Below are 21874 nucleotides of genomic sequence, written 5' to 3'. Positions count from 1 at the left end.
CAAATTTGAATCACTATCAGTGATAACTCGCAAAATATGTTACTTGTTCTTAGTTATAATATCACATTTGGGTATAATTTCGATTGTAAATATTTCTACAAAATGGCTGCGACGCACTCGAGCACGTTGCCTGCCACACCCGCGGACACTATCAAAACCTTGCTCTTAAATTTAAAATGACGAAATTAATAATGATGTAAAAATCACAAAATAGATTAATTGAAGTCCAAAATGAGTTTTTTTGGTCATGCACAAATAAATAATGTGCTACTTCACATTTCACCTGTAAACTTTCAACCCTCAGCTGTGAACGTCAAAATGGCAGCATCCATACGAGGCATTGGAAGAATTTTATGCCGTGTGACCCCTTTGCTTTTACAGAATATTCGGCAGAATAAGGTACTTCACAATTATTTTCTATAGTGTGTTAGGTAAGCAAAAGCTAGGACTTTTGCTGCACACCTTTAAATACGTTATTCAGATCACGAAACAGTGACCGAACTACTGTCGGTAGTTCAATAGCCAGCTAACGTTACAGCTAGTTGGAAACATACCTGTGCATCATCCAATACAACCCGAGTCCTTGTTTCACAGAACCAGTATATGCAAAATTATAAGCAGTATAGTCTTGTACAGTACGCTGTATTTGCGAGTTTCATACTTGACTGACAGTATTTGTTTGGTTTCTATCTTCCGAAGAGTTTACCTGTCAGGCTTTGGACCCGGGCTGTGTTTCCAGGTGTGCAGTCCAGCCTCGCTCTCTGCACTGCAGCCTCACCTGAGATCCCCAGTGATGCCGGGGAGGCGCTTGCCCGCTACAAGGACAGACCATGGGACTACCTGGAGAGCGAAGGTATGGAGATTAGAACTTGAATGTCTACTCTACACACTTTTTTAAAGGGATGGTTCTGCATACCCAGACTAAGTATGCTCAATGGAGAATCTCCATGCAAGTAGTCCAGGATTAGTGGAATTAATTTCTGTTAATCTATAAATGTGTCCATCCACCTCTCCTATTTCTAGAGTACATAGCGCTCTATGGAACCAGTCCAGTGTGGTCTGACTACAGGAGGAACCACAAAGGAGGTATTCCTCCTCAGAAGACACGCAAGACTTGCATTGTACGTGTAACCTTGACTGATACTTGTGACAGTTCGCCGAGCTATTGCCCAGGCTTTGGGGTGTGCACAGATGATCAGAGGATGTCTTCCATGATGCTGTCTGCTCTATAACTCCATATTATATTCTCCACTAAACAGATGTGACTGCAACCTCAACACTTTGTTTCATTTTCAGAGAGGAGACAAGATATGTGGGAACCCCTGTCCAATCTGTCGAGACTCCAATGTCATCATTAACTATCAGGTCTGGTCTCTCACTCATGGAACACACACTCATTGTGAGCGATTGAAGATTAATTACAGTTGATTGGTTTTGTTCAGTTGACTTAACAGGCTATTCAATTTTGTTTGTTAATCAATGGCCCATTGTCTTCCAGTAGAACGTGAAGCTACTTCAACAGTTCATCAGTCCAAATACAGGCATCGTCTATGACTCCACACGGACAGGTAAGATATGTTCAATTTACCTAATATGTATACAATTCTATGAATCATCCATGCTGAATTCAGCAGGTGTTATCTAAATAAGTTATTTGATTGACTAACACAGTTGACTCTTGAAAGTGAGGCTGCCAATAGGTGTTTCAGTGAAACATTTCTCCATAAAGTAAACAACCGTTTGCAAGGTTTCAGGTAACCAAAGTGCCACATTTTATATTATCTCCATTTTTATCCAGGAGTGTGTCAGAAACAGCAAAAGCAGCTCAATCAGGCAATTGGCACTGCAAGAGACCATGGTAAGTTCAGCCTCTTGTGACTAAGGAGCAGAATGCTAGAGCTCTACAGTAATAATCGAGAATCACATTTTTGTGACAAGGCCAACAAAACAGAAATGTAGTTCTCTACAGTACATTGTCCATATTTTTTCCAGGGCTTCTACCCTTCCAGGTTCCTCATGTGGACTTCTCAGGAGAGGACTACTCCAACTGCCATGACGCAGTGGGCTCAACCCCTCCTCCCCCCACTATTACCTCTGGTGATCCTTGGTACCGGTGGTACCACACCATACAGCCAGACGAGACTGAAGTGGCTAAAGTCAAGAAGACCTATAAGGCATATTTGAAATAGACAAGAAAGACCTACCTGAAATTGATGAGGGTGTATCAGAGGAATTATGGTGTTTCTGGACAGCACATTTTGTTCATAAAACACAAATGAGTGTCAAAGTATTCAGATTGTTAGTGTTTTGTTTTTAGACCTTAAGCTAAATTGCCTTTCATATTTCTAGTCTTGCTAAAACACATCAGATTAATTCCAGACCCTTCTCCCAGGCTACAATTTATCAGCTCAGTTACAGTATATGGACCATCCACGAGTAATCTGTCTAATCTCATATCCATGGTTTTGTATTTAAAGAGCAAGTGGTACAATAAAAACATGTAAGATGCAAAATCATTTATTTCATTGCCTTTTTGTCTGTAGGAAATACTGAATACAGGTATGTTTATTCCAAGTTAAGAGCTCTGTTTCTACATGTATGGAGCCAGTGGTAATCTATTGCCATTTCCTCTATTGTAAGTACTTCAGCATATTGCTTTCTTCCTGTCCCATTGTTACATGGGTGAGACATGCCTATTTGTTCAGTCGAATTCCAAATCACCCCCTTGCCCAAGACACTTCTGGATCCTATCAGATCTACAGGTGTGGGGCAAGGGGGCAATTTGTAGTTCTGAAAATGTATCTCATAGGCCGAGAGGATACTGCAGTACACCAAGGGGTGTGTCTTAATAATCCAACGTGGCTTCCTTGACTTCAGCCATGATGTTGCCTAAACCTATCCTAAGTATTCGAATGATCAAGGAAAGGAAGCCACTTTAGACTATGAAGATGCACCCCAGCACTGGGTTATATTACATTTCTATTTCCTCCTGGGGTCTGTTCAAAACGGCACCCTATTCCCTACATAGTGCAGTACCATCTGACCAGAGCCCATAGTGCTCTGGTCAAAAGTAATGCACTATATTAGGGAATAGAGCCCTGGTTCTGCTGTAGGTAGGTCACTCCTTGACCTTGTGGACCAGGGTCTCCCCCAGTGATTCCAGGACCTCCCGTTTGTAGTCCTCAAAGTCTCCGTCTATCTGGTTGACGGACCGGTCCTCCACCACCCACAGCTGACAGGCTGTCTCAGTGATGAGCCGGGCGTCGTGACTCACAATGATCACCGCTAAGATGGGACAACAGCAGGGAAGAGGATGTAACCATAAGAGTCAACCAAAGGGCACCATCAGTAGCATGCAAATTATGTTTGATGTTGACTGCCACTTTATTTATGCCATCACTACACCAATTTCAGAGGCTACTTTCTGATCCTACATTTTAACAAAAATAAACATTAACAGCCTCATACTGTGTTCATACCTCCTTTGTACTCGTTGATAGCTTCTGATAAGGCATCGATCGACTCAATGTCCAGGTTGTTAGTAGGCTCATCCAGGATGAGAACGTCAGGTTGCCGACAGGCCAGCTCAGCGAACACCACTCTGGCTTTCTGACCACCTGGATGGAGAGGAACAGAGAGAAGACATTTAGAAAACAGATCGACACACACACTGGATGATGGTGTGTGAGCGCGCATGTTTCTATTCCTAACCTGATAGTTTGGAGATCTGGATGGTGTGTGCGTGGCTCTCCAGTCCGAAGCGGCCCAGACACTTCCTGCTGTCCTGGTAGGGCAGGTTGAAGTTCCTCTGGAGGTACTCTGTAGCTGCCTCCTCCATGTTCAACTGGTCGGCATACTGCTGGTTGAAGAAGCCCACCTTCAGCCGATGGTTCTTTCTCATCTCCCCCTTGGACTGAAAGGCAAATCAACACACATTTAGCTTGACAGTTACACCCATCAGTGCACAAACACTTCTGCTGTATTTGTGTGTGTGTGTATATATATAGATCATATGTGTTTTTGTTTGAAGGGAAACTTACTGGATTTAACCTGCCCGTGAGAAGTAGTAGTAGGGTACTCTTCCCGACTCCATTGGGTCCAACTATACAAACTGAACAAGGAAAAAAAGAGTTAAGGTATAGTATGGAGGCTAATGACCAGAAAGTCCAACGTGTCGCAGGTATGCAAACAAAGGATTTCTACTTACTTCTAGTCTCCATGTCGATACCAAAGTCCACATTCTTGAAGAGGGGTTTGTGTCCCTCAAAGGCAAAGTCTACACCTGAGACAGAGCAGAGGGTTAAACAGGGATATACAAAAGGTGAGAGAGGAAGAGGGGGAAAAAAAGAGGGAGAACTCACTGTGCAATCCGAGGATGGGAGGAGAGAGAGAAGGGGGGTTGGGGAAGGTGAATTTGACAGTGTACTCTTTGGGTCGTTTGAGCAACTCCGTAGCTTCCTGACTCTCCTCCTCCACTCCTCCCTTTTTCTTTCCCTTTGCTTGCTTCCTGGTCAAGGCTTCCTTAGTCTGCTTCTCCTAGAGAGAGACAGAAAACAGTGGATGATGGGAGAAGTACAGAGAGAGAGACAGAACCATGTCTAAACAGAGGTAGCTGTCCTGTACTCACGGCCTGTTTGGTGGACTTCCCTCCAGCCTTGAGATCTTTGAGCTTCTTCTCCTGTTTGTCGTACTGTTTCTGAAGCTCCTTCTGCTTCTGAACGTACATCTTCTTAAACGTCACTGAGAAACAGAGAGAGAGAAGCTTCAATCTGTAGAACATGGATCCAACTGCAAGTGGCTCTGGATAAGAGCTCCTGCTAAATGTAAGTTTTTTATGTGTTGTTTGTGGGGTAGGAGAAAGAATATACATCGCTAATAAACTCACAGTAGTTCCCTCTGTAGTAGTAAAGTTTCTGGTTGTCCAGGTGAACTATGTCAGTACACACATCGTCCAGGAAACTCTGGTCGTGAGACACGATGAGGAGAGTCTTCTTCCAGCCCTGAAGGTAGCTAGGAGGAGAGATTAACATATTAGGCATTACAGTGGTATCATTACAGATCCAGGGCAGAAAGGAGACCCATTGAGTAAGCAGCTGCATGAAGTGTGGCCCTGTGAAATAAGTTATATTTAAGTAAAAGGCTGCGTGTGGTGTGCCCTTACTTGTTGAGCCAGATGACAGCGTTGAGGTCAAGATGGTTGGTGGGCTCATCCAGCATCAGCAGGGTGGGCTCCATGAACAAAGCTCTGGTAGGAGAGAGCCACTGGAAGCTTAGAATTCATTTTCACTGCTGTTTTTATTTCTGCGTTATACTTTCGTTCATTTTTATTCTCTGTAAAAGTGACATTGTAACAATGTACTTTGAATTACATTTGACTTGACCTGCAGAAGTAGCTGAAGAAAAAAACAATTGAAGAAATTCCCATATTGCTAAAACCTCTATAATCAAATCATTTCAGATGTATAGAATTGCCTTGGGAGGGCTAAGGCGTCAACAGATGAGCTTAATTTGACCTATATTTTCACAGAAACATCCAAGATGGCAGCATGTCAAGTCATTGTCTGTGACTAGTAGTTTTTAACCTACTAATAATCTATTAATTAATGATGGAACAAATCTACAATTTCCTTGTTGTGTATTGCAAACTATTTAGTTTTGCTGGTGTAAAGATCGCAGGTCTACCTCAACCTCGGATAACTTTTTCCCGCTATTTGCACTTCTTCACTTGAAGTTTACCAAAGTAACCCGCTCTCTGGCTGGCCTGGGTTCTATCCTCAGCTTTCCCTCTGCAGAGTGTCTCGTCCAAGCTGCTCCTCTTCGCTCTCCGCCTGGCTGTTAGAGGCAGCTCAACAATCCCCAAGCCTTTCTTTCAATCGACCCCCACACTCACATGCATACATACAGGCCCCTCTCTCACCCTACCTTTCCTTGTCTCTATTTCTTACAGCCGCTGGGTAAGTACATCTGACAATGTGCTCTCCCGTCCATTAGACATTTTGTCTGCGGGAACTCGCTCTTTCACTCGGCCCACTCGTCCAAGTGCCGATGCATTTGGGGCATGATGTGAACACTGTTTTGTACTGTCTGGAAACTCACTTGTAGAATTAGCTTGCAGTAGGTCTCGTGCAAGTAGAAGCCGTGCAAGGTTATTAAACAGAGGTACCTAGTTATTCTTCTTTTGTTGATATCAGGTAACGTGCAACCTAACCCTGGCCCTGATATGCAATGTCTCCAAACCCCCTCTGATTTTAAATCTAGATCTGGTCTTGGTATTTTTCATTTAAATGTACACAGCCCGTTGTCAAAAATTGATGGGGTTAGGATTTGGGCTAAATCAACTGATGTAATTGTATTTTCTGAAACCTTGCTCAGCAAGTGTGTTGTTAAGGATATTTGGTGGTTAGGTTATTAGCTGGCCAAAGGTAGGTTACATGAAAAGCGCAATACTATTAATATATCCGTGTGTTAGTGTGGGTTTTCAATGAATTTATTTGAATCATGAAACTCATCTGCATTTCCTGTAAATTCTCAGCAACAAAAGAGTGATCGAATTTAGATCCTACACCTGCACTTGGAATTCAGAAAAAACTGCACCTGGCTAGTGAGACTCTCATCCTCCAGCCTCCAGAGAACTTCTTAGTAGCTCTGTTCTGCATCTCTGGGGTGAAGGACAGACCAGCCAGGATACGACGGGCTTTAGCCTCCGCTGCTGCTGCCCCGATGATCCTCAACTCCTCATAGACCTGGTTGAGACAGAAAACACAATATGTACACATGCAGTGGTTAAGTCGATTGACAGATATTACATTACTATCTGAATGCAGGCTAAGAGACCATGACTCTCTTTTTCTAGTTACCACAGTCTGAACGAAAACCTGACCCCAGCCCTGTATTCAATAGACTATCATAGCAATTAGGAAGTGGATATTTTGCCTGGCAGATCTAAGAGTGTTTTAGGGTTCAATTTTGATGTTTCCCCATACCTTGTCCAGTCTCTCAGCCACGCTGTCTTCTCCTTTCTCCAGGAGAGCCTGCAACTGTCTCTCCTCCTCTAGGAGCTTCAGACGCCTGGTGTCTGCCTTCAACACAGCCTGGACCGCTGGGGTGTCATCCGCCATCACCTCTATGAAGATATGGACAGCACGACAGTGTGTTAAAGGGAGAAAACAGAGTGCGGGTGAAGTGAGAGGGGTAGAGAGAAAGGAAGGGAGAAAACAGAGTGCGGGTGAAGTGAGAGGGGTAGAGAGAAAGGAAGGGAGAAAACAGAGTGCGGGTGAAGTGAGAGGGGTAGAGAGAAAGGAAGGAGAAAACAGAGTGCGGGTGAAGTGGTGAAGGGGTAGAGAGAAAGGAAGGGAGAAAACAGAGTGCGGGTGAAGTGAGAGGGGTAGAGAGAAAGGAAGGGAGAAAACAGAGTGCGGGTGAAGTGAGAGGGGTAGAGAGAAAGGAAGGGAGAAAACAGAGTGCGGGTGAAGTGAGAGGGGTAGAGAGAAAGGAAGGGAGAAAACAGAGTGCGGGTGAAGTGAGAGGGGTAGAGAGAAAGGAAGGGAGAAAACAGAGTGCGGGTGAAGTGAGAGGGGTAGAGAGAAAGGAAGGGAGAAAACAGAGTGCGGGTGAAGTGAGAGGGGTAGAGAGAAAGGAAGGGAGAAAACAGAGTGCGGGTGAAGTGAGAGGGGTAGAGAGAAAGGAAGGGAGAAAACAGAGTGCGGGTGAAGTGAGAGGGGTAGAGAGAAAGGAAGGGAGAAAACAGAGTGCGGGTGAAGTGAAGGGGTAGAGAGAAAGGAGGGAGAAAACAGGTAGAGAGGGGTAGAGAGAAAGGAAGGAGAAAACAGAGTGCGGGTGAAGTGAGAGGGGTAGAGAGAAAGGAAGGGAGAAAACAGAGTGCGGGTGAAGTGAGAGGGGTAGAGAGAAAGGAAGGGAGAAAACAGAGTGCGGGTGAAGTGAGAGGGGTAGAGAGAAAGGAAGGGAGAAAACAGAGTGCGGGTGAAGTGAGAGGGGTAGAGAGAAAGGAAGGGAGAAAACAGAGTGCGGGTGAAGTGAGAGGGGTAGAGAGAAAGGAAGGGAGAAAACAGAGTGCGGGTGAACAGAGGGGTAGAGAGAAAGGAAGGGAGAAAACAGAGTGCGGGTGAAGTGAGAGGGGTAGAGAGAAAGGAAGGGAGAAAACAGAGTGCGGGTGAAGTGAGAGGGGTAGAGAGAAAGGAAGGGAGAAAACAGAGTGCGGGGGTGAAAACAGAGTGCGGGTGAAGAGGGGTAGAGAGAAAGGAAGGGAGAAAACAGAGTGCGGGTGAAGTGAGAGGGGTAGAGAGAAAGGAAGGGAGAAAACAGAGTGCGGGTGAAGTGAGAGAGGGGTAGAGAGAAAGGAAAGGGAGAAAACAGAGTGCGGGTGAAGTGAGAGGGGTAGAGAGAAAGGAAGGGAGAAAACAGAGTGCGGGTGAAGTGAGAGGGGTAGAGAGAAAGGAAGGGAGAAAACAGAGTGCGGGTGAAGTGAGAGGGGTAGAGAGAAAGGAAGGGAGAAAACAGAGTGCGGGTGAAGTGAGAGGGGTAGAGAGAAAGGAAGGGAGAAAACAGAGTGCGGGTGAAGTGAGAGGGGTAGAGAGAAAGGAAGGGAGAAAACAGAGTGCGGGTGAAGTGAGAGGGGTAGAGAGAAAGGAAGGGAGAAAACAGAGTGCGGGTGAAGTGAGAGGGGTAGAGAGAAAGGAAGGGAGAAAACAGAGTGCGGGTGAAGTGAGAGGGTAGAGAGAAAGGAAGGGAGAAAACAGAGTGCGGGTGAAGTGGAGGGGTAGAGAGAAAGGAAGGGAGAAAACATAGTGCGGGTGAAGTGAGAGGGGTAGGGTGAAGTGAGAGGGGTAGAGAGAAAGGAAGGGAGAAAACAGAGTGCGGGTGAAGTGAGAGGGGTAGAGAGAAAGGAAGGGAGAAAACATAGTGCGGGTGAAGTGAGAGGGGTAGAGAGAAAGGAAGGGAGAAAACAGAGTGCGGGTGAAGTGAGAGGGGTAGAGAGAAAGGAAGGGAGAAAACAGAGTGCGGGTGAAGTGAGAGGGGTAGAGAGAAAGGAAGGGAGAAGTGGGGTGAGAGAGGATAAGGGAAGGAGACAGAGAGAAAGGTATGATGGGGGGGGGGTTCTTCAGAGGACAGGTGACATACCTTGCTCACAGAGCAGCACATCAATGTTAGGAGGGATACTGAGAACTCTGTTGGCGATATGTTTCAGAAGCGTGGTCTTCCCCTTCCCGTTAGGTCCAACCAGACCGTAGCGTCTTCCTGCCACCACCAGGAGATCTGCATTGACAAACAGCTCTTTCCCGTGAGCTGATATACTGAACCTCTCCAGCTAGAGGAAACAAAGAGCAGCACATTAAAACACTGAAACCACCATAGGTGAACTCTGATACTCCGAACTTTAGGCCTTCCACTTGACATTCAGTAAGGAATGGTTGAAGGGACTAACCACCTCATACTCACACTGTGTGCTTACAAAGAAACATTTAATACATAAAGTGCAATGTTTCAGTAACATAGACATTCATCAGCCATTTGATGAATCCCAACAACCATCCTCGTCCGTTCAACCATTCTTCTTGTGTGTGATAAGATGTTAAACTACATGAACAAAAGTATGTGGACACCTGCTCGTCAAACATCTTACTCCAAAATCATGGGCATTAAGTTGGTCCCCTCCTTGCTGCTATAACAGCCTCCACTCTTCCAAGAAGGCTTTCCACTAGATGTTGGACCATTGCTGCAGGGACTTACATCCATTCAGCCACAAGAGCATTACTGAGGTCAGGCACTGATGTTGGGTGATTAGGCCTGGCTCCCAAAGGTGTTCGATGGAGTTGAGCTCAGGGCTCTGCGCAGTCCAGTCCTTCCACATCGATCGACAAACTATTTCTGTATGGACCTCGCATGTGCACAGGGGCATTGTCATGCGGAAACAGGAAGTTCCCCAAACTGTTGCCACAAAGTTAAAAGCACAGAATCGTCCAGAATGTTATTGTATGCTGTAGCATTAAGATTTCCCATCACTGGAACTATGGGGCCTAGCCTGAACCATGAAAAATAGCCCCAGACCATTATTCCGCCTCCAACAAACTTCACAGTTGGCACTATGCATTGGGGCAGGTAGCTTTCTCCAAATCCAGCTTACTCTGTTGGACTGCCAGATGATGAAGCATGATTCATCTCTCCAGAGAACGCATTTCCACTGCTCCAGAGTCCAATGGCGGCGAGCTTTACACCACTCCAGCCGACACTTGTCATTGCGCATGGCGATATTTGGCTTGTGTGCAGCTGTTCGGCCATGGAAATCCATTTCATGAAGCTCGCAAGGCACAGTTCTTGTGCTGACGTTGGTTCCAGATCATTTTTATGCACTGCGTCCTTCAGCACCTGGCGGTCCCTTTCTGTGAGCTTGTGTGGACTACCACTTCGCGGCTGAGCCATTGTTGGGGCTAAACGTTTCCAATTCACAATAACAGCACTTACAGTTGACCATGACAGCTCGAGCAGGGCAGAAATTTGACGAACTAACTTGTTGGAAAGGTGGCATCCTATGAGGGTGCCACGTAGAAATTCACTGAACTCTTCAGTACGGGCCATTCTACTGCCAATGTTTGTCTATGGAGATTGCATGGCTATGTGCTCGATTTTATACACCTGTCAGCAACGGGTGTGGTTGAAATAGCCGAATCCACTAATTTGAAAGGGGTGTCTACATACTTTTGTTTGTGCCTGTGTAATATAAGTGAGATGTTTCGATTGAGTTGATTTTTAGTCCTATTGAATTTTTCTTCAGTAAAATAAGTAGGTTCTATGTAGTTCTCTCAATTCTTCAGAATAAAGAAACACTAGAAAAGTTGAGAGGGTCTGGTCACCTTGATATCTGATGCGTTCTCCAGCATGGCCTGCCTGGAAGACAACTCAGCCTGGGACACGGAGAAGTCTCCCTCAATGGCGTTGGCAGCACGCACACTGGCTACCTGCTTCTCATACTCAATCTAGAAACGAAGGCACAGACACACACTTCCAATTCATAAAATGCTTCTGTCTCTGGTTTGGCCCAAAGGCTCTCAAAAAGGTCAGTATTTGTAGAGTATATACAGTACCAGTCAAAAGTTTGGACACACCTACTCATTTGAAGGTTTGTCTTTAGACTATTTTCTACATTGTAGAATAATAGTGAAGACGTCAAAACTATCAAATAACACATATGGAATCATGTAGTAACCAAAAAAAGTATTAAACAAATATAAGATATATTTTAGATTATTCAAAGTAACCACCCTTTGCCTTGATGACAGCTTTGCACACTCTTGGCATTCTCTCAATGAGGTAGTCACCCGGAATGCTTTTTCAGCACTCTCGAAGGAGTTCCCACACATGTTGAGCACTTGTTGGCTGTTTTTCCTTCACTCTGCGGTCCAACTCATCACAATTGGGTTGAGGTCGGGTGATTGTGGAGGCCAGGTCATCTGATGCAGCACTCCATCACTTTCCTTCTTGGTCAAATAGCCCTTCCACAGCCTGGAGGTGTGTTTGGGTCATTGTCCTGTTGAAAAACAAATGATGGTCCCACTAAGCCCAAACCAGATGGGATGGGGTATTGCTGCAGAATGCTGTGGTAGCCATGCTGGTTAAGTAGGCCTTGAATTCTAAATAAATCACAAATAATGTCACCAGCAAAGGACCCCCACACCATCACACTTCCTCCATGCTTCAAGGTGGGAACCACACATGTGGAGATAATCCGTTCACCTACTCGGTGTCTCAAAAAGACACGGTGGTTGGAACCAAAGTTTGGACAAATTTGGACTCAGACCAAAGGACAGATTTCCATCGGTCTAATGTCCATTGCTTGTGTTTCTTGGCCCAAGCAAGTCTCTTCTTATTGGTGTCTTTTAGTAGTGGTTTCTTTGCAGAAATTCGGCCATGAAGGCCTCATTCACGTAGTCTCCTCTGAACAGTTGGTGTGTCTGTTACTTGAACTCTGAAGCATTTATTGGTGCTGCAATTCGAGGTGCAGTTTTGTGCCGATTTCTGAGACTGGTAACTAATGAACTTATCCTTTGCAGCAGCGTTAACGCTCGGTCTGTGGCGGTCCTCATGAGAGCCAGTTTCATCAAGGCGCTTGATGGTTTTTGTGACTACACTTTTAAAGTTCTTGAAATTTTCTGGATTAACTGACCTTCATGTCTTAAAGTAACGATGGATTGTCGTTTCTCTTTGCTTATTTGAGCTATTCTTCCTGGTAATGTGAACTTGGTCTATCAAATAGGGCTATCTTCTGTATACCACCCCTACCTTGTCACAACACGACTGATTGGCTCAAACGCATTAAGGAAAGAAATTCCACTATTTAACTTTTAACTAGGCACACCTGTTAATTTCAATGAATTCCAGGTGACTACCTCATGAAGCTGGTTGAGAGAATGCCAAGTGTGTGCAAAGCTGTCATCAATGCAAAGGATGGCTACTTTGAAGAATCTAAAATAGATTTTGATTGGTTTAACACTTTTTTGGTTACTACATGATTCCATGTGTGTCATTTCATAGTTTAGATGTCTTCACTATTATTCTACAATGTATAAAATAGTAAAAAGAAAAACCCTGGAATGAGTAGGTGTTCTAAAACTTTGATTGGTACTGTTACCATTTTCTTTTTCTTCTTCTTCTCCTTCTTGCTCATGTTGGCAAAGGGGTCGTCACCTTTCTCCTGCTCCTGCTCTGCTATCACGTCTTCAGCACACTGACAGGAGAGGGATGCAGACAGAGGGAGAGTCAGTGATTTAGATGTTCTAAGGTGGCTCTACATGCCATGTATGACCTTTCCATACAGCAGACGATACACACACCTTCATTGTGTCATCTTCGTCGTCTTCAGCCTCTTCATCTTCGCTGCGCGGAGGGCGAGCAGGTTTGTTCATCCTCTGAATGGGAAAAGTAACACAGCATTATGGTAATACAGAAACTATGCTGCAAGTGATAAAGTGCTACTGTGGCCCATATACCGTGGTCATGCATTATATTGGCCTAGGTAGTTTACAGGTGTGGATATTCAGACTCAGTCACACAGTGCAGTGCATTCAGAAAGTATTCACATCCCTTGGCTTTTTCAAAATGTTGTGTACCATCCTGAATTTAAAATTGATTAAGTTGGGTTGGTCACTGGCCTACACATAATACCAATGTCAAATTAATTTAAAAAATGTAAAGCTGAAATGTCATGAGTATTTAACCCCTTTTGTTACGGCAAGCCTAAATAAGTTCAGGAGTAAAAGTTTGCTTAACAAGTCACATGATAAGTTGCATGGACTGTGTGCAACAATAGTGTTTAATATGATTTTTGAATGACTACCTCATCTCTGTACCCCACACATACAATTATCTGTTAGGTCCCTCAGTCGAGCAGTGAATTTCAAACACAGATTCAACCACAATGACCAGGGAGGTTTTCCAATTCCTTGCAAAAGGCACCTATTGGTAGATGGGTAAATAAAAAATTAAAAAGCAGACATCGAATATCCCTTTGAGCATGGTGAAAATATGAATTACGCGTTGGATAATGCATCAAAACTCCCAGTCATTACAAAGATACAGGCTTCCTTCCTAACCAAATTGCCAGAGAGGAAGGAAACCACTCAGGGATTTCACCATGAGGCCAATGGTGACTTTAAAACAGTTACAGAGTTTAATGGCTGTAACAGGAGAAAACTGAGGATGGATCAACAACATTGTAGTTACTCCACATTACTAACCTAATTGACAGAGTGAAAAGAAGGAAGCTTTTACAGAATAAAAATATTCCAAAACATGCATCCTGCAACAAGGCACTAAAGTAATACTGCAGAAAATGTGGCAAAGCATTCACTTTTTATCCTGAATACAAAGTGTTATGTTTGGGGCAAATCCAATACATTACTGAGTATCTCTCCATATTTTCAAGCATACTGGTGGCTGCATCATGCTATGGGTATGCTTGTAATCAGCAAGAACTGGGGAGTTTTTCAGGATAGAAAAATAAATGGAATGGAGCCAAGTACAGCTAAAATCCTAGAGGAAAACCTGGTTCAGTCTGCTTTCCACCAGACACTGGGAGACAAATTCACATTTCGGCAGGACAATCACCTAAAACACAAGGCCAAATCCACACTGGAGTTGCTTACCAAGTTACAGTTTCAACTTAAATCTACTTGAAAATCTATGGCAAGACCTGAAAATGGTTGTCTATCATTGATCAAGAACCAACTTGACAGAGCTTGAAGAATAATGGGCAAATTGTTGCAAAATCCAGGTGTGGAACGCTTTTGGAGACTTACCCAGAAAGACTCACAGCTGTAATCACTGCAAAAGGTGCTTGAACAAACTATTGACTCAGGGGTGTGAATAATTATTTAAGTGAGATATCTATATTTCATTTTCAATAAATTAGCTAAAATGTCTAAAAACATGTTTCACCTTGTCATTAAAGGGTAGTGTGTGTAGATGTGTGAGATGAAACATAAATTCACACCATAATAAGAAAACATGGAATAAGTCAAGGGGTATGAATCATTTATGTAGACACTGTATGTTGCTAGCCCATTACAGTTCCTATAGAATGCCATCCCTACATTCCAGAAGGAAAACTGTTTCACAAAGTCTGTGTCGTTAGCACTAGAGCGCTTCACTCACCTTGGGCTGTTCCTTCTTGCCTTTCTTTGGCTGAGGCTTCTCGTCCTCCGCTTCATCCTCCTCAGTTGCCTACAATAAAAAATGTAAAAAATAATACAGTTGAAGTCGGAAATTTACATATACCTTAGCCAAATACATTTAAACTCAGGTTCACACAAATCCTGACATTTAATCCTCATAAAAATTCCCTGTCTTAGGTCAGTTAGGATCACCACATTATTAAGAATGTGAAATATCAGAATAACAGAGAGAAGGATTTATTTCAGCTTTTATTTCTTTCATCACATTCCCAGTGGGTCAGACGTTTACATACACTCAATTAGTATGTGGGTGCATTGCCTTTAAATTGCGCAACTTGGGTCAAACATTGGGGGTAGCCTTCCACAAGCTTCCCACAATAAGTTGGGTGAATTTTGGCCCATTCCTCCTGACAGGGCTAGAGTAACTGAGTCAGGTTTGTAGGCCAAGCTACATTTGTGACCAAGCTTTAACTTCCTGACTGATGTATTGAGATGTTGCTTTAATGTATCCACAATTTTCCTCCCTCATGACGGCATCTATTTTGTGAAGTACACCAGTCCCTCCTGCAACAAAGCACCCCCACAACATGATGCTGCCACCCCCGTGCTTCACAGTTGGAATGGTGTTCTTCGGCTTGCAAGCATCCCCCTTTTTCCTCCAAACATAATGATGGTCATTATGGCTACACAGTTCTATTTCTGTTTCATCAGATCGGAGGACAATTCTCTAAAACGTACGATCTGTCCCCATCTGCAGTTGCAAAACATAGTCTGGCTTTTTTATGGCGGTTTTGGAGCAGTGGCTTTCTTCCTTGCTGAGTGGCCTTTCAGGTTATGTCGATATAGGACTCATTTTACTTGTGGATATAGATACTTTTGTACCCGTTTCCTCCAGCATCTTCACAAGGTCTTTTGCTGTTGTTCTGGGATTGATTTGCACTTGTCGCAGCAAAGTACGTTCATCTCTAGGACACAGAACGAGTCTCCTTACTAAGCGGTATGATGGCTGCGTAGTCCCATGGTGTTTATACTTGCGTGAAGGTACCATGTTCATCTGTACAAACAATAGTACACATTTGGAAATTGCTGCCAAGGATGAACGAGACTTGTGAAGGTCTACAATGTTTTGGCTAATGTCTTTTGATTTTCCCATGATGTCAAGCTAAGAGGCACTGAGTTTGAAGGTAGGCCTTGAAATACATCCACAACTACACCTCCAATTGACTGAAATGTCAGTTAGCTTATCAGAAGCTTCTAAAGCCATGACATCATTTTCTGGAATTTTCCAAGCTGTTTAAAGGCAAAATCAACTTAGTGTATGTAAACTTTATAAGTTAAATAATCAATCTGTAAACAATTGTTGAAAATTACTTTGTCATGCACAAAGTAGATGTCCTGACCGACTTGCCAAAACTATAGTTTGTTAACAAGTCATTTGTGGAGTGGTTGAAAAATGAGTTTTAACCAAAGACTCTGGGTTCGAGCCCAGGCTCTGTCGCAGCCGGCCGTGACCGGGAGGTCCATGGGGCGATGCACAATTGGCCTAGCGTCGTCCAGGTTAGGGAGGGTTTGGCTGGTGGGAATATCCTTGTCTCATCGCGCACTAGGTACTCTTGTGGCGGGCCGGGCGCAGTGCACGCTGACCAGGTCGCTAGGGGCACGGTGTTTCCTCCAACACATTGGTGCGGCTGGCTTCCGGGTTGGATGTGCACTGTGTTAAGAAGCAGTGCAGCTTGGTTGGGTTGTGTTTTGGAGGACGCATGGTTCTCGACCTTCGTCTCTCCCAATCCCGTACGGAAGTTGTAGCGATGAGACAAGACAGTAACTACAAACAATTGGACACCAAGAATTTGTGGAGAAAAGGGGGGTATAAAAAATAATAATACAAGTTAAAGACTTGTATGTAAACTTCCAGCTTCAACTTTGTGTGTGTGTATACATACATACACACACTGATTAAAAAAATAAAGGGAACACTAAAATAACACATCCTAGATATGAATGAAATATTCTTATTAAATACTTTTTTCTTTACATAGTTGAATGTGCTGACAACAAAATCAGACAAAAATTATTAATGGAAATCAAATTGATCAACCCATGGAGGTCTGGATTTGGAGTCACACTCAAAATGAAAGTGGAAAACCACACTACAGGCTGATCCAACTTTGATGTAATGTCCTTAAACAAGTCAAAATGAGGCTCAGTAGTGTGTGTGGCCTCCACGTGCCTGTATGACCTCCCTACAACACCTGGGCATGCTCCTGATGAGGTGACGGATGGTCTCCTGAGGGATCTCCTCCCAGACCTGTACTAAAGCATCCGCCAACTCCTGGACAGTCTGGACAGTCTGTGGACAGTCTGTGGTGGATGGAGCGAGACATGATGTCCCAGATGTGCTCAATTGGATTCAGGTCTGGGGAACGGGCGGGCCAGTCCATAGCATCAATGCCTTCCTCTTGCAGGAACTGCTGACACACTCCAGCCACATGAGGTCTAGCATTGTCTTGCATTAGGAGGAACCCAGGGCCAACCGCACCAGCATATGGTCTCACAAGGGGTCTGAGGATCTCATCTCGGTACCTAATGGCAGTCAGGTTACCTCTGGCAAGCACATGGAGGGCAGTGCGCACCCCCAAAATAAATGCCACCCCACACCATGACTGACCCACCGCCAAACCGGTCATGCTGGAGGATGTTGCAGGCATTAGAACGTTCTCCACGGCATCTCCCGACTCTGTCACATGTGCTCAGTGTGAACCTGCATTCATCTGTGAAGAGCACAGGGCGCCAGTGGCAAATTTGCCAATCTTGGTGTTCTCTGGCAAATGCCAAACGTCCTGCACGGTGTTGGGCTGTAAGCACAACCCCCACCTGTGGACGTCGGGCCCTCATACCGCCCTCATGGAGTCTGTTTCTGACCGTTTGAGCAGACACATGCACATTTGTGGCCTGCTGGAGGTCATTTTGCAGGGCTCTGGCAGTGCTCCTCCTGCCCCTCCTTGCACAAAGGCGGAGGTAGCGGTCCTGCTGCTGGGTTGTTGCCCTCCTACGGCCTCCTCCACGTCTCCTGATGTACTGGCCTGTCTCCTGGTAGCGGCTCAATGCTCTGGACACTACGCTGACAGACACAGCAAACCTTCTTGCCACAGCTCGCATTGATGTGCCATCCTGGATGAGCTGCACTACCTGAGCCACTTGTGTGTGTTGTAGACTCCGTCTCATGCTACCACTAGAGTGAAAGCACCGCCAGCATTCAAAAGTGACCAAAACATCAGCCAGGAAGCATAGGAACTGAGAAGTGGTCTGTGGTCACCACCTGCAGAACCACTCCTTTATTGGGAGTGTCTTGCTAAATGCCTATCATTTCCACCTGTTGTCTATTCCATTTGCACAACAGCATGTGAAATGTATTGTCAATCAGTGTTGCTTCCTAAGTGGACAGTTTGATTTCACAGAAGTGTGATTGACTTAGAGTTACATTGTGTTGTTTAAGTGTTCCCTTTATTTTTTTGAGCAGTGTGTATATATATATATATATATATATATATATATATATTTATATAATAAAAAAGTGAGTCTCTCATTTAGTTCAACATAAAGCGCTAGGATATACTCTGAACTCCCTAGATACTCCAGCAGATCTGAAATGACTAGATAGGCTAAGCAATATAGTGAAAATTCCACAAAGCCTATCAAAAGTCTAACCTTGGGTGCTGGTTTAGCCTCTGGCTTCATGTTCTTTTTCACAGCTGTCTTTTCATCCCCGTCTTTCTTTTCTTCCTCATCATCAGAGGGAGCCTGGTTTTATGTAGGGAAAAGGAGAGTGAGGCTCCATGTCTGGGAACAAGTGAGATCAGACAGTTTTATTGTGTTGAGTATTTCAGTGGGTTAGATCTGCAGATATGAGGTCTATGAGAAAGAGAAAAGTCGTTAAATAAAGTGTTGTGAAATAAAAAGGGAATAGATTGAGAGGGGAATGTGTTAGTGAACAATTTAAAATGTGCTGCTTTCCGTTATCAACCCTGTTGGATGGGGGAGGGGATGTTGGGGGAGTGTGTAGTAGGAGAATAAATCCATTCCATCACCCACCTTGGCTTTCGGTTTTGGCTTATCTTTTTTCTTGCCCTTATGCACCTTCTCAACCTCCTGTGTTAAAGTATTAAAGACGCAAAGACAAACACACAGATACACCAGTTCCTTAATATTAGAGATGCCCTTACACCAAAGCACAAAGTCGTTATGAAGAAAAATGACATGCTTGATTCAGAATCATTAGATTCCAAGCGCCTTGCAAGCCCCAACACTTCTGGCCAATGCTAATTTGTCCAACACATGTAGATGAAATGCAATGAAAGGAAATGATGTAGGAATAGGGCTGTTATGGTGACCGTATTACCGCCACACCGGCAGTCAGGACCGCAGTCAAATTCCACGTGACCGTTTAGGCACAGTAACTAGGCTTCTCCTAAACTGCGCTCTGATGCTGCTAATGGTCATTAGTAGGCTACTGAACTTCCTAACTGCCAGTCGCTAATGGCCTTGCACTGATGTATTGCCCCTCTAATCACACTGACATCAACGCAAATGAGATTTCCATCCCAAACTACAACATTTCCAATCAAGATAGAACTGCCAAAGGGGGAGGAGTTGCAATCTACTGCAGAGATTGACAGAACTTTGCAGGCTAACTTCCCAGGTCTATGCCCAAACAGTTCGAGCTTCTAATTTTAAAAATGAATCTCTCCAGAAATAAATCTCTCACTGTTGCCGCCTGTCATAGGCCCCCCTCAGCTCCCAGTTGTGCCCTGGACCCCATATGTGAATTGATTGCCCCCCCTCCCCCATCTATCATCAGAGTTCGTTCTGTTAGGTGACCTAAACTGGGATATGCTTAACACCCCGGCAGTCGTACAATCTAAGCTAGATGCCCTCAATCTCACACAAATTATCAATGAACAACACCAAATCCGTAAACATGGGCACCCTCATAGATATTATCCTGACCAACTTGCCCTCCAAATACACCTCAGCTGTTTTCAATCAGAATCTCAGCGATCACTGCCTGCATCCGCTATGGGTCTGAGGTCAAACGACCACCCCTCATCACTGTCAAACGCTCCCTAAAATACTTCTGCGAGCAGGCCTTTCTAATCGACCTGGCCCGGGTGTCCTGGAAGGATATTGACCTCATCCCGTCAGTCGAGGATGCCTGGTCGTTCTTTAAATGGTATTTCCTCAACATCTTAAATAAGCATGCCCTTTTAAAAAAAATGTAGATCTAAGAACAGATATAGCCCCTGGTTCACTCCAGACCTGACTGCCCTTGACCAGCACAAAAATATCCTGTGGCGGACTGCACTAGCATCGAACAGTCCCCACGATATGCAACTTTTCAGGGAAGTCAGGAACCAATACACACAGTCAGAAAGGAATGCAAAGGCTAGCTTTTTCAAACAGAAATTTGCATCCTGCAGCTCTAACTCCAAAAGGTTTTGGGTACACTGTAAAGTCCATGGAGAATAAGAGCACCTCCTCCCAACTGCCCACTGCACTGATGCTAGGTAACACTGTCATCACCGATAAATCCACGATAAACGAGAATTTCAACAAGCATTTCTCTACCGCTGGCCACACTTTCTCCTGGCTACCCCAACCCCGGCCAACAGCTCTGCACCCCCTGCAGCTACTTGCCCAAGCCTCCCCAGCTTCTCCTTCACCCAAATCCAGATAGCAGATGTTCTTAAAGAGCTGCAAAACCTGGATCCCTACAAATCAGCTGGGCTAGACAACCTAGACCTTCTCTTTCTATAATTATCCACTGCCATTGTTGCAACCGCTATTACCAGTCTGTTCAACCTCTCTTTTGTATCGTCCGAGATCCCTAAAGATTGGAAAGCTGCCCCGGTCATCCCCCTCTTCAAACGGGGTGACACTCTAGACCCAAACTGTTATAGACCTATATCCATCCTGCCCTGCCTTTCTAAAATCTTCGAAAGCCAAGTTAATAAACAGATCACAGATCATTTCAAATCCCACCGTACCTTCTCCGCTGTGCAATCCGATTTCCGAGTTGATCATGGGTGCACCTCAGCCACGCTCAAGGTACTAAATGATATCATAACCGCCATCGATAAAAGACAGTACTGCGCAGCAGTCTTCATAGACCTGGCCAAGGCTTTTGACTCTGTCAATCACCATATTCTTATCGGCAGACTCAACAGCCTTGGTTTCTCTAATGACTGCTTCGCCTGGTTCACTAACTACTTCTCTGATAGAGTTCAGTGTGTCAAATCGGAGGGCCTGTTGTCCGGACCTCTGCCAGTCTATGGGGGTACCACAGGGTTCAATTCTCGGGCCGACTCTTCCCTGTATACATCAATGATGTCGCTCTTGCTGCGGGTGATTCCTGATCCACCTCTACGCAGATGACACCATTCTGTATTACATCTGGCCCTTATTTGGACACTTAACAATCCTCCAAATGAGCTTCAATGCCATACAACACTCCTTCCGTGGCCTCCAACTGCTCTTAAATGCTAGTAAAACTAAATGCATGCTTTTCAACCTTTTGCTGCCCGCACCCGCCCGCCCGACTAGCATCACTACTCTGGACAGATAGAATATGTGGACAACTACACATAGGTGTCTGGCTAGACTGTAAACTCTCCTTCCAGACACATATTAAACATCTCCAATCCAAAATAAAATCATCTTCCTATTTCGCAACAAACACTCCTTTTCTCATGCCTCCAAACATACCCTCGTAAAACTGACTATCCTACTGATCCTTGACTTCGGCGATGTCATTTACTAAATGTCTCCAACACTACTCAGCAAACTGGATGCAGTCTATCACAGTGCCATCCGTTTTGTCACCAAAGCCCCATTACCCACTGCGACCTGTATGCTCTCGTCGGCTGGCCCTCGCTACCTATCCGTCTCCAGCCCCACTGGCTCCAGGTCATCTATAAGTCTATGCTAGGTAAAGCTCCGCCTTATCTCAGCTCACTGATCACAATAACACCCAGCACGTGCTCCAGCAGGTATATCTCACTGGTCATCCCCAAAGCCAACACCTCCTTTGGCCGCCTTTCCTTCCAGTTCTCTGCTGCCAGTGACTGGAACGAATTGCAAAAATCTCTGAAGCTGGAGATTTCCCTCACTAACTTTAAACATCAGCTACAGTG

General features: G+C 44.7%; 2 protein-coding genes across 8 annotated transcripts in view; one reads left to right on the top strand and one right to left on the bottom strand.

Moving 5' to 3' along the window:
- Positions 1–43: 43 nt before the first annotated feature.
- On the top strand, positions 44–2516 carry mrps18b (mitochondrial ribosomal protein S18B). Its single transcript, XM_024441188.2, has 7 exons — positions 44–399; positions 700–853; positions 1024–1121; positions 1297–1365; positions 1502–1568; positions 1799–1858; positions 1993–2516. Exons 1-7 carry the CDS (start codon positions 232–234, stop codon positions 2187–2189), a joined length of 813 nt encoding a protein of 270 aa, XP_024296956.1. The 5' UTR covers positions 44–231; the 3' UTR covers positions 2190–2516.
- LOC112264522 (ATP-binding cassette sub-family F member 1-like) overlaps positions 2502–21874 on the bottom strand; it is a 33402-nt gene continuing 14029 nt past the window's right edge. For 6 of the 7 annotated variants that reach the window (XM_042295445.1, XM_042295446.1, XM_024441181.2 and 3 more), the window contains 18 exons: positions 18777–18833; positions 18393–18485; positions 14665–14733; positions 12846–12920; positions 12644–12739; positions 10869–10991; positions 9139–9325; positions 6984–7123; positions 6595–6743; positions 5162–5245; positions 4886–5010; positions 4628–4740; positions 4362–4536; positions 4208–4282; positions 4041–4111; positions 3712–3913; positions 3480–3617; positions 2502–3285 (listed from right to left, as the gene is read on the bottom strand). In XM_042295445.1, the coding sequence (XP_042151379.1) occupies positions 3119–3285; positions 3480–3617; positions 3712–3913; positions 4041–4111; positions 4208–4282; positions 4362–4536; positions 4628–4740; positions 4886–5010; positions 5162–5245; positions 6595–6743; positions 6984–7123; positions 9139–9325; positions 10869–10991; positions 12644–12739; positions 12846–12920; positions 14665–14733; positions 18393–18485; positions 18777–18833 (2139 nt within the window). In that variant the 3' untranslated portion in view covers positions 2502–3118. The remainder of the gene's footprint in view (positions 3286–3479; positions 3618–3711; positions 3914–4040; positions 4112–4207; positions 4283–4361; positions 4537–4627; positions 4741–4885; positions 5011–5161; positions 5246–6594; positions 6744–6983; positions 7124–9138; positions 9326–10868; positions 10992–12643; positions 12740–12845; positions 12921–14664; positions 14734–18392; positions 18486–18776; positions 18834–21874) is intronic. The other variant, XM_042295447.1, reaches the window with a different exon arrangement.

Source organism: Oncorhynchus tshawytscha, linkage group LG13, assembly GCF_018296145.1.
Source record: "Oncorhynchus tshawytscha isolate Ot180627B linkage group LG13, Otsh_v2.0, whole genome shotgun sequence".
NCBI lineage: Eukaryota > Metazoa > Chordata > Actinopteri > Salmoniformes > Salmonidae > Oncorhynchus > Oncorhynchus tshawytscha.
This window is presented reverse-complemented; position numbering and strand designations above follow the sequence as displayed.

Excerpts from the sequence above, each read along its gene's own strand:
- mrps18b (XM_024441188.2), top strand. The coding sequence starts at position 232 with ATGAGTTTTTTTGGTCATGCACAAATAAATAATGTGCTACTTCACATT. Across the intron at positions 854-1,023 it reads GGACTACCTGGAGAGCGAAG|AGTACATAGCGCTCTATGGA; the intron begins GTATGGAGATTA and ends TCCTATTTCTAG. Across the intron at positions 1,569-1,798 it reads CTATGACTCCACACGGACAG|GAGTGTGTCAGAAACAGCAA; the intron begins GTAAGATATGTT and ends ATTTTTATCCAG.